The following is a 13,012-nucleotide window of genomic DNA, read 5'->3' on the forward strand; positions in this document are numbered from 1 at the left end:
GATTATATGACAACTTAAAACATATATTTAAAAAAGAAAATGAAATGTAATGGATCACGCCTGATACTACAGTTTCTTCTTTTATTTATACTCCTTGGGTTGAAGACATTTGTAGAAATACATATCGTATGAAAGAGACATTAAAATGAGACCTTAAAATGAGGCAAAAATGATATAGCGTAGGGACTCAAATTATTAATAAGTGTTCACACCACCCGATTGTCCAAAATGCGCATGATAATATCACATCATATTTTTATGTATAATGTGCTTTGAGATTCTCCAAACGGAGACTGATCAGATTATAGTATTTTGAAATGAAACATGCAGATTTCTGACACTTTAGATTATATACCACTTAAAAATCTCAGGAACAGAGAGGCTAAATTCTTATGATAAACCACGTTTGCGACGCACTCTCCATGTTTTATTAGAAAACCCGGTCAACTGACGTTGCTTAATTTGAGCTACTACCCAATGGCGTGCGAACTGTCCCCGACCCGCTAGCCGAAACCTGCCCGATTAAGAAAAATAATAGAGGGAAATTCGTGTTTTTTTATTATAAGAATTCAACCTAACAAACTCTGTTACTACCGCCAGGGATCCTCTATACAGGAGGGCAATAATTCGTTGTAATCAATCAGCCGTAATAAAACTACATTATTGAGGCTTACTATACTGCTGTCTATCTTAAATTCACTCCTTAAAATGAAGTCATCTCCTTTTCGTCAATGCCATTTTGTCTGCCAGTCTCTGGGTGGTTATATTCCTTAGGATAATAAGGCAGGAACGGAATGTACTTGCAGGCTGTGAATCGAGAGAGTCGTTTTAGACCACAAGGAAGATCGTAGGTGTGTACAGTGGTCTTTCCTCGTGTGGATTCGCCGTCGTCAAGCTGCTTCTTCCATAAAACCATTCCACGCTCCTCGGGGGTGCCAGGGACGGTGTTGTCTAGAATACACCCGACAAACCCAGCAACGAACATATTGGTGCTTAGGAGCACAGTGATGATCTGATCTAGCTCCCGGTAACCTGCTCACGAAGAAACCGATAGGAGTATTAGTACACAAATCAAAGGAGCTTGGCAACTGGCCGGAGGAAATTAGTACACAAATCAAAGGAGCTTGGCAATTGGCCGGAGGAAATTAGTACACAAATCAAAGGAGCTTGGCAACTGGCCGGAGGAAATTAGTACACAAATCAAAGGAGCTTGGCAATTGGCCAGAGGAACGTAGTTCAATACTCCAAGGTACATAGTAAAGTTTGAATGGAAAAACTTAGACAGATGGCCTGCGTAGGCGTGGAGAAATAAATAAACACAAGTTTGAAAAAGGTACGCTTTACGCCTATCTGGAAAGTTAGCCTGAGCAAAATGGACGACGGGCTAACACTCGAAACATCAGCGTTAGTTATTCCGCCTGATAGTATAGCTATACCAGAACTAGTCCAAGGAACTTGAACTAGTCAAATGACTAGTAACTACACAAATAAACTATTGCTTTGGGATGCTTTGACTATTTCCTTGGTGTACTTGGTAACTGAAGCACGGAACTTCCGAACTATACAAACTGACCTGTTTGGATGACCCCACTGTTGCTTTGCATCCACGACGGCAGAGCCATTCCCAGCATCATCGAAAACCCAAATACAAACAGGTTCCGTGAAGAGTTCATGTCCACGAACTGTAGATTGGATATCCCAACTGCAGTGATCATCCCGAACATCACCATAAACACGCCTCCCACAATAGGGTCGGGGATCGTCACAAACAAGGCGCCGAACTTGCCCAGACAAGCTAGGACTAACATGACGATTGCAGCGGCCTGGACAACCCGGCGACTAGCAACCTGGCAAGCCAATCAAAGGGGATTTTATCAGTTAATGGTATGCAGGGGTGTACGCAGCCTATAGGCCTGCAGTCACTGGCTGCAAAAAAATTGGCGATCTTATTTGCATAACGAGGGGAAAAATCGAATGTTTACTCATTCATTTTTATGTACGAAGTTTTATATATGCGATTATGAGAAAAACTATAATTTTCGTCATCATTGTAGTCCACAGATGATTTCTAAACAAATTGTAATCTCGTTCAGTGCCATGCGACGACTAAAGTCCTATCTTAGATCGAGGATGACAGAGGATCGTGTAATATTCTCAAAAGTCTGACGCTTTGCCGCCAATTTTCAACCCAAAAGCGGGAGGTATGAGATCTTCACGTGGATGCGGGGCCACGCCCTCATCCAGCTTCTGAATGCTTTGACTGCAACTTGTTAAAATCCTGCGTACGCCTCTGATAGGTATAGGAGCTTGGTATTTCAACTTTGTATCAAAATGATACTATTGGTTGTCAGAGGAGTATCCTTTTCCTTCCGAGGTAAAGTACAAACTTACAGTCTTACGTCATAATGACGATAGCAATTACCTTGTAGTACCATACATCAATACCTAGGGAAAGCCTATAGCTCTATCTGTCAGTAGCTTGGTGATGCCGATAGCACTGACCTCAAATGGCTTTTATTGTATCGTGCACAAATACCTTCTAGTACCATACATCAATACCAAGGAAAAGCCTATAGCTCTATCTGCCCGTAGCTTGGTGATGCCGATAGCACTGACCTCAAATGGCTTTTATTGTATCATTCACAAGTACCTTGGTGATGCCGATAGCTCCGATATTCTCGCTGTAAGAAGTGGTGCCATTACCACTTCCCCATGCTCCTGCTAACAAGCACCCAATACCTTCGACACCGATGCCACGGTTCACTGCATGCGTGGGGGGAGGTGGAGCGCCACTGAGGCGAGCACACGCGAAGTAATCCCCTATAGACTCGATCATGGAAGCCAGTACCCCTGCTAGCATGCCGAAAACCCCCGCCATACTCACTGTAGGCGTGCCCCACTGACCTGCGCTACCAGAGAAAAAACTCTCAAATTCATAGCAAGCTGGTATCGCGAGTTTTGATATTTGTCACAACAATCCTTATGAAATTGTTTTGAGGTCAACCTGCGTGTAGCATCAAATTTAAATCCAGACGTTGAAAAGTCTTACTTACGAGCCGGGACTCGAGGGTGTTTAGCGGTGAGATGTGAGCGTCCTCAACAATATGCGTATACAAAGACAAGTTTAAAAAAGGTTTCGAAAAGTAGGATCGAATATTGTTGAGGATTTTTTAGTGGTATGACACAAAGGCGTGTCACTGTGCCATCCCTACTTTCGAAACACTTGCTTACCTGACCCGTACATTACTCAAAAGCAAGCTATTACTGAATGATTTGAAATGTTGACACTGCTACCACCCACCTGGGTAAGGAAACCTGAACCATTTAGCTTTATTAAGGACGTCGATGCGGGCGTCTGTTCTTGCCATGTACTGGGAATTCGTAGGGCTAGAGGGAAAGCCTCCAGAAGCAGTGATAATCACGCACACAACCCAGGAAATGACAATAGCCATGATAATCTAAATAACAAGAAAAGTAATCGTTAGGTCTTCTGCTGTAACAACGAGACAGTTTTTACTCCCATATCTAATCTACAAAAATGACATAACAATTATATATGGAGCAAAGAGGCAGTTGCATGGACCGCCAAAAGTTACTTAGGGGGCGGGGGAATTGAATGTCTTGCCTGATGGGTAGCCCTCTTTGCAAGGCCACTTATATGTAGTGGCTACACTTTGATTAGGGCAGGGACATAAACTGCCAACAGCCTGGATGCTGCTAGGGAGGGGATGTCAACTTGTTCTTACTTACCGGAAATAACCTGAAGATTGCCAACTTGCCGGCAAAGCATCCTCGCCCACGCTCGTAGCTTGGGACAGGGAACTCGATATTACGCAAATATTGCGAGAACATTATGATTAAGACGATCGTCCTGCAAAGCGACAGAAGACTTCAGGAAATCAGGATAGTCAATGTAAAAACCAAAATCTGGACCTGGGGGCGTTGCTGTCATCGAGGGAGAAGAAACACTTTAATAAAGTGGACTGCAACTCTCAGGAAAACCTGTTTTGTTTCACTCAATTTTCATGTATAATTTCTCCAGCCAGGTCCTCCCGTGTACATACTGCAAAGGCATTAAAAAATCCCTTTTTGTTTATTCAGAGGTGGTTAGATTCTTATCAGAGAACCCCCTCCCCCTCCCGGAAAAATTAGGTCCACACTTTCGGTTTTCGTACATCCCCCCCAAGAAAAATCCTGGGTAAGGGCCTGCCAGTGATTGAGGATTGATCTTTTAATTTCGCGCAGATCAGCACCATCAGCCTATCATTTTGGTTTAGACCAAGTGATAAAAAGCCACAGTACTCGAAAGATTAGCCTGCTTGCAGGCGGTACTCGGTGTTATCATCGCGGAAAACCCTCTCCGTTTGGTGATCGGGCGCCATCTGGTTCCTGGGGGCGAGCGCAAAAACGGACAAGCCTGCAAGCAGGCTATCGAAAGATCAGTAAGTAAAATAAAAGGGTAATCAACAGACGTTAGGAACTGGCATGCAGTTCGGACTTCAGGAAATCAAGATAGTCAATGTAAAACCGTCATCAGACCAGAAGGCGTTGCTAGAGAAGATCTCATAAAAGGGTAAGGTAAATTGAGACGGTCATCATCAGACGTTAGGAAATGGCATGCAGTTCGGACTTCAGGAAATCAAGATAGTCAATGTAAACCGTCATCAGACCAGAAGGCGTTGCTAGAGAAGATCTCATAAAAGGGTAAGGTGAATTGAGACGGTCATCATCAGACGTTAGGAAATGGCATGCAGTTCGGACTTCAGGAAATCAAGATAGTCAATGTTAAACCGTCATCAGACCAGAAGGCGTTGCTAGAGAAGATCTCATAAAAGGGTAAGGTGAATTGAGACGGTCATCATCAGACGTTAGGAAATGGCATGCAGTTCGGACTTCAGGAAATCAAGATAGTCAATGTAAAACCGTCATCAGACCAGAAGGCGTTGCTAGAGAAGATCTCATAAAAGGGTAAGGTAAATTGAGACGGTCATCATCAGACGTTAGGAAATGGCATGCAGTTCGGACTTCAGGAAATCAAGATAGTCAATGTAAAACCGTCATCAGACCAGAAGGCGTTGCTAGAGAAGATCTCATAAAAGGGTAAGGTAAATTGAGACGGTCATCATCAGACGTTAGGAACTGGCATGCAGTTCGGACTTACATAGCAGAAATCCCCCAGTGCACTCCTGTAAAAAAAAGGAAAGAAAGGCAGTGATTTGCTAATTTTGAGGACACTGTACTGGTACTGTGATGCATTTGTTACAGCGCACAACCGAGATAAGTTTGAGAAACGTTGGCCAATTAGCTTGCGAGAATAAGGAGATTTTTATCATGTTTTGATATGCACTGTCATGCTGGTTCGCATCCTTATTGGCCACTTTACAGAACTGTCAAGGTGCCACTGTAGCGTGCAACGTACTGTAATTGCAACTGGAAACACCAGCATTTCAATGCCCCATACGGTACCTAGGATGTCACGCAGTAGAGAATGTGTTAGTTACCTGAGAAATTAGCTGCAGCGCCGAAAAGTGCCAATCCAACTAGAGTGACTGTTGGCGCAATAGTCAGTGGTCCAATAAAGCGCAGCAGAAAACCGACCATTCCAGTGAAGCCAATGAGTATTTGGAACAGCGACGCCACCATGATGGCCCCCTGGATCTGTTACAAGATCATCATTTTAACATTAACCATAAGTCTACAGACACCACCATGATTGCCCCAAAGATCTGTTACAAGATCATCATTTTAACATTAACCATAAGACTACAGAGAGTAACTACAGCCCTGATCTGTTACAACACAATCATCATATCATTAACCAGATCTTGATGCGGCATTCAACTACAGCCCATAAGTGCTTGAATCATACAAGAACTTATGGACGCGAGGACTTTTTCATTGTTTTAAGACCCAAAAGCAAAGCTTGTGGACCATAAAACGGTGGAAAAAATAGAGGTACTAGAAGTTTTCGTACGGTCCAGGAAACACGGCCAATAAGACCGCGCGTGTTCTAAGCGGTTCGTACGAAGCTGAAACCTGGACGCGACATTTACAAATAGCAGGGGGTATTGTAAACTAGATGACACTTGATGTGACGCGCTTTACCGAGAACCTTGACGACACAATATCGAAAGCTTCGATGTTTGCGCCATGCTAACTTGTACTGTTCTATACGTTTCTCGCATCCTAATTGACTTCCAAGAGTTGTTAAGGTAGCCATTGTGATGCGCGTCGACAGTTCACAATCGATCGATTGATTTACCTCTCTCATTCGCGGTTTCCATGATATTTCATCATATTCAGCGGCAGTTAAATTCCCTGCGAATATATGAATATTAATAAATTGCGAGTTAGTTGTTTATCATCTTGATCTTATCATGTTTTAATGCCTTTTTGTTGCTGCTATATTAGTTGCTTTTTCATTGTTGTTACTGTTCTGAGTCTTGTCTTTGTTGTAAATACCTGTTTGGGCGGGACATTCCCCGTATAGGTTTAAGATAGCCCCTGTCGGCGCGAGGAATGCAAACGTGGCTCCCTGTACGATCGGCAATCTACAAGAAATACATGTCATTTTCAAACCAGGTGCTACTCCAAAATTGTATTGACTTGTATTGTGTTTGACTATGTTAATACTTTAGAGAATGACGATGGCTAGGCTTTCCCTACTCAAACCAGAGGTCCTGGGTTCGAATCTTGGTTAAGTCAGCTTGAGATTGTGAATCGGAAGTCTCTTATCGTAGTTTTGGGAGACATAAAAAAATCTCTGAAAAATACGCAAGCCCCTGGTGCTACCTTTAATCCGGTAACAACTCGAAAAACAAACTTGTTGAATGTCTGAATATATCCAGGGAATATATCCAACGAGGCAGGATTTGAACAAACTAATCACAGGTCGGACTAACCTGGGTACCAGAGCCTCCAGACTCGTCCAGTGACGCGCAACGAACCGCGACGAGCGAAGCGAGGAGGCTCTGGGCGGGCGAGAGCCTTTTTTCAGTTGCAGTCTCGAATTACATGCCTAAACCGGTTTGCGGGTATGACGTCAGTCACACAACACGAGGGTTGTCAGCATTTTGGCTAAGCGTCACTGAACGAGAGAAGTCTGGAGGCTTTGGTACCAAGGGTAAGGTCTGACTGTGTCAAACGTATACCTCGATAAACTGATTACGGCATTCATTGTGCTTTCAAGTGATTGCCGGTCCTGTGAACTGATTACGGCATTCATTGTGCTGTCACGTGATTGTCGGTCCTGTGTGCATTTAATTTATCCTTGTGGTCACTTCTCAATTCTGAAGGTGTAAAGTGCTATGTGAATAACGGAATACTAACCGGTTTCCTAATATAGTTTGGATGAGCGTGCAGAGACCGGAGACGAAGAATATGGTGCTGATGATCTCGCTTTTCGCCAGAGGGCTGTTATCATAACACATGGGTGCTGCTAAAATGAGAGGAACTGCAACAGTCGACCCGAACATGGTCAGGTAATGCTGAAACAGAATAACCAATGGCGAGCATGGTCATATGATATACCAACTGAAAAATATTTTAGTCGGTAACTGGCGAGACAATGATAAATTGCTTGACAGGATAACGAATATGCTGGTCAGGTAATGGTGTAACATAATGACGTACATGGTGGTCAGGTAATGGTGTGACATCATGACGAAAAAGGTAGTCAGGTAATGGTGTGACGTAATGACGAAAAAGGTGGTCAGGTAATAGTGTGACAGGATGACGAAAAAGGTGGTCAGGTAATGGTGTGACATAATGACGAACATGGTGGTCAGGTAATGGTGTGACGTAATGACCAAAAAGGTGGTCAGGTAATAGTGTGACAGGATGACGAAAAAGGTGGTCAGGTAATGGTGTGACATAATGACGAAAAAGGTGGTCAGGTAATGGTGTGACATCATGACGAAAAAAGGGGTTAGGTAATGGTGTGACAGGATGACGAAAAAGGTGGTCAGGTGATGGTGTGACATAAAACGAACATGGTTGTCAGGTAATGATGTGACATAATGACGAACATGGTGGTCAGGTAATGGTGTGACAGGATGACGAAAAAGGTAGTCAGGTAATGGTGTGCCATAATGACGTAAAAAGGTGGTCAGGTAATGGTGTGCCATAATGACGTAAAAAGGTGGTCAGGTAATGGTGTGACATAATGACGAACATGGTGGTCAGGTAATGGTGTGACATAATGACGAACATGGTGGTCAGGTAATGGTGTGACATAATGACGAACATGGTGGTCAGGTAATGGTGTGCCATAATGACGAACATGGTGGTCAGGTAATGGTGTGACATAATGACGAACATGGTGGTCAGGTAATGGTGTGACATCATGACGAACATGGTGGTCAGGTAATGGTGTGACAACATGACGAACATGGTGGTCAGGTAATGGTGTGACATCATGACGAACATGGTGGTCAGGTAATGGTTTGACATCATGACGAACATGGTGGTCTGGTAATGGTGTGACAGGATGACGAACATGATGGTCAGGTAATTGTGTGAGAGGATTTTTTTTGGTATTAAAAAATAACACTCACCTGAAGTCCAAGTAGAATGCAGAGATACCAGGGAGGGGTTTCATCGATGTAGTAATTCAGCTCCGATAACTCCTTTTTTGCACTGACTTCCTCTTTGATCTAGGATTACGTCAAAAGTAGTGCCAAGAGTTAACCATATTTATTTGTGATGTGAATTACGCATCGCTCGACTTTGTGTAGAAAAACCATGGACTACAACTTTTGGCATCCTGAGGAGAGCCCCCGAATGGCCTTTGCGAGCACTTGCGAGCATCCCGTTTTTTATGCGAGACCGAGCATTTTCAGTTTTTGAGAAAAGCGAGCACATCCAAATTTCGGGGAACCATTCGGGGGCCCTGTGTGAGAATGTATTTTCTTTAATTTTTTCTAATGCAAAAAATATCTATAAATATTTGTAAGCGCACATACGTTTCCCGAAGCTAGTGATTATCTATTTCTAGAATTTATAAGCACCAGAAAATTAATTATCCAGGCGCCGACGTATTCAGCGCAGTAAAGTGTGATATTTATCCTCGACGTCATTGATCCAGACCCTTTTTGGCGTGGCCTGGAGTTCTATATTAGTAAAATTCTATCTTTCTATCTACTTGCTCTCAGTTGTTATAAGTAGAAGGCTGCTATCTGAATTTAAAGCATAAGTCAGATAATAATCCTGTTATTACATATTTTTTTTTTCTTTTGCGATGAGAAATGAGAATCCAAGATGGCGGATCCAAGATTGCGGACCCAGATGGCGGAAATTCTTCCAAAAAAGATGGATTATAAACGTTTTTATGGTAAAAAAAAAAGGTTCATTTAAACATATCTAAATGATGGGAAATTATTTCAAACCGATATCTGATAATTTAGGCAATATTTGAAAGAATATATAGACATCGTATTTATGACGTCATAATTTATTCGAACACACCTAAAATAGGGCGTGGCAATTTTTAAAATGCTGGTGATTGGTGTTGTCTGTAAGTTTGATGGTCATAGCTTAAGCAGTTCATGAAATACGGAGTGGGGCCCTTTGGAATGTAATGATACAGGCAGAAATGTTTATTTTGACGGCATGTGAATAACACGTGGGAATGTGAAGAGAGTGCAGTATGGGTAGGATTATATAAAGGGAGACATAGCGTGTTAGTGTCACCCTAGCCAGCTCCTCTGTTTAAGCCATATTGACTTTTGCTAATTTTTTTTTTTAGGTGTATTTTCTTTTTTAAACTTTTTCTTCGGCTCTTAAGCCCCGAGAGCACGCAATGCTGAGCATTGGTTTGGGGAACACGGTCCAGAGTTTTTTCCCACAGGGTTTTTATCTCTGGTTTACCCGTGTCCGGCTCAGTATCAACTTCTTGTAAATAGAAATTAGGTGATTATAATATTTCACCTTTTCAGATTGTAATTGTATTGGAAATTCATCAGTGTTTACTGCTTGTCAGATTGTTTTGCATTGTAATGTCCATTCACCAGTGATTACTGCTAGCTGGGCGCTGGCTACATATCCAAAATAAACAGGAGTTCTCCTGAGCTGTGTTTGTTGTAAAGTGTTATGAAATGGAGGCCAAATTGGATATTGTCGGCATCAGAACATATTCAAACGACGAAGTATCAAACAAATAGAAGCACCAGCCATAAAAGTGCAAGCAAGAGGCCCACCATTTTTATTTATTGAATTTTTATGGGGAGTGGGGTTCTCCCCAGAAAATTTTGAAATTCTAGACTATGAACAGGCTCGCCTCGTTTTCTCAGCTCGGCCATCTCGGATATCGCGTCCTTGGACATTAATTATCCGCTCACTTATTCATTGGATTGCTCTATTTTATCTGTTTTAAAAATAAGGCCCTCCCCTAAACCCTGTATCCAATTTTGAGGCCCTCCCCAAACCGGCGCTCAAAAAAATCGCAACCCTCTTCCCAAACATACTATCCCTTCCCCCCCCCCCCCCTCCTAAAATAATGACCCTATCCTAATCAACATTCGTATCATACATGCGGGTGGATTAACTTGATTAGCCATGTGTATATTAGTGGGTTTCTAAACATGAATGTGCTTATTATCTATGGTTAGATTAAACAAGAGTCGGGGAAATTACTCGATTTGTTTTTTTACAAAAAGACAGTTCGTAAGGGTTATCATATGATGTATAAGTAAACAGCAATATAGGAACGGGCTGAGCTCCTTAACATAGCAAAACACTTCATTTACTATGCAATATTTGTTATTGTGAAATTTAAATGATTTACAAAAAGAGGTAAATAAATAAAAATACCGCGCATTTTGGGGCTGTTCTGGGGTACTAGTGAGAAGTTAAAGCGAATGTAGTCCTACAATGCGTGACACTCTAGGCTAAACCACTTGTATTTTTGATTGGCAGGAATGTATAAGTTGTATACATTTGTAGAAGCTAATTAAAAAGCAAAAAGGTCATCAGCACGAAGGCCAACTTCAGAACAGAAAAGATGCAATAATATTGCTAGTTTTATTCTGATATTACTATTTACACGTGATTCAAACATGCAAGCTCTTTTGTTGCTGCTGTTTACTTTTGCCGTCTAAACTTAACACAGAACACATAAACAAAAAAACCCAAATCCTGGTCATTTAGAAGAAGATCTTTTGGTTACAGGAGCATTCCAAAAAATATGGAGCTTAAAAATCAGATTTCGTATTTTGTTTTAAAACTGGTGGATATACATAATATACATTTAATATTTCAGAAAATATCCATATGAATTACTGGATTAAATCAGTTTACCTCTTCGGCCTCTTTCGTGTCTCGTTTCCGCAGCTCGGCCATCTCGGATATCGCGTCCTTGGGAATTAGTTATCCGCTCGCTTATTTATCGGATTGCTCTATTTTGTCCGACGGCTTGAGAGACTTAGTGATACAGGCTCGTGGATTACACGCCTGTTCTCGCTAATAGGCGCGCTGCGGGATAACAATGACGGATACTCAGTCTCCTGTTCTATTGTAAAAACACAGCGACCCCAACATATACACCAAAAACAAATACTGAAGCCACAAATATTGGGGTAATATATAGATTTAGGCACTGCCTAAAAGCGGAGCCAGCATAAACACCTTTTGTGTTGACTTATCAAAGGTATTATTGGGGGATCTAGGATCCTGCTCTCTACTGAGATTTATTTATTGTACCAACCAAATGGATGCAGGCCTTATTCAATAATTTAAATTATGCAGTACATCAAAGTTAACAAACACAATTCCTGGTGTGGATATGGCCATCAAAGTTGTCAAGAGTCTAATGGTAAATTCTTATGTCCCATCATAGAAGTTTCATTATGAATATCTTTTTTTAATCAAAACAATACTCCCACAAGCTTTGCCCTTGTGCAGAAAATGTCATGGATGTAACAGCATTCCAAAGATTCAAAATAATATATTTAGACTGTTTAGATGCCATACTGTGATTTTTATTTATTGATTTAGTGGCGATTCTCTCCTTCATTGGACCGGATATTCAGAAAAATGTCTGGAAATTAAAATCCAAAAATATATCTACTTTCATGAATTACATATTGGTGCACCCCCCTTTACCATATAGTGGCCTTGTTGTTGGTGGCCTACTCCCAAATGAATGCAATGAAGAAAAAACAGATTGAAAATGCTAACTTCTAATTTCAAACCAAACCCTTTTATTGATCTATGTTTTGGGTAGAGAGGAATCAAAGAATATCAATTGACTAAAAAATAATCGACGGGAGAGGAGATATAAAGTGAATTGACTCAACTTGAAAGGTTTGGTGACAAAAATTTAACAGTAATGAAAATAATTTGATTGAGCATTTCTTGACATTTCCCCTTTCCTAAAGAGGCCATGTCTTTGCTATCCAAGCTATGTGAACAGAATTCTATTATTGAAAAAGAACAAGGTTGTTGCTAGTGCTATAAAGTTTAAGTATCTTGCCCTAAAAAACCCTTCCCCTTAATAAAAGTTCCATTAATGTACATTTGCAAAGCTACATTCTGACAAGCTTTGTTCTTGCGAAGAACAATGGATAAAACAGGATTTCAAAGATAGAATATAGTGTCAGACACAATTTTAGATAAGATGCAATGCTGAAGATTTAATGTACCATTTTAAGTGGTGATTTTCCATCCCCATGGGAATTAATATCTACAAATATACATCCAGTAATGCATTATATTTTGGTGTTTTGAGAAACCCTGGATCTAACTATTCCAATGAAATAAATCTAAACATCTAAAATAAATGTAATGGGCAAGAGACTTGGAAAGAAAATCCTAAAAAGAAAATATAAGTGAAAGTAATAAATGAAAATTTCTAATTTAAAAATCTAATCTGTTCATTAATTTATTTTTGGTGTAGAGGGGAAATAGCAAAGAGCATCAATTGCATAAAAATAGTCAACAGGGAGAAGAAAAAGGAAGAAATATGACTCTTCCTTAATGTTTGAAAAGAAAATATAATAACAATAATGTGATAATT

At 41.0% G+C, this 13,012-nt stretch overlaps 1 protein-coding gene across 1 annotated transcript; it reads right to left on the reverse strand.

Moving 5' to 3' along the window:
* Positions 1 to 67: 67 nt before the first annotated feature.
* LOC5515587 (solute carrier family 23 member 2) lies at positions 68 to 11,564 on the reverse strand. The gene is made up of 12 exons (XM_001635664.3): positions 11,296 to 11,564; positions 8,556 to 8,654; positions 7,330 to 7,487; positions 6,463 to 6,551; positions 6,263 to 6,318; positions 5,502 to 5,658; positions 5,162 to 5,186; positions 3,751 to 3,871; positions 3,302 to 3,458; positions 2,651 to 2,904; positions 1,574 to 1,847; positions 68 to 1,032 (listed from the first exon to the last, which is right to left on the reverse strand). Exons 1-12 carry the CDS (start codon positions 11,335 to 11,337, stop codon positions 704 to 706), a joined length of 1,761 nt encoding a protein of 586 aa, XP_001635714.1. The 5' UTR covers positions 11,338 to 11,564; the 3' UTR covers positions 68 to 703.
* Positions 11,565 to 13,012: the final 1,448 nt, after the last annotated feature.

Source organism: Nematostella vectensis, chromosome 2, assembly GCF_932526225.1.
Source record: "Nematostella vectensis chromosome 2, jaNemVect1.1, whole genome shotgun sequence".
Lineage (NCBI taxonomy): Eukaryota > Metazoa > Cnidaria > Anthozoa > Actiniaria > Edwardsiidae > Nematostella > Nematostella vectensis.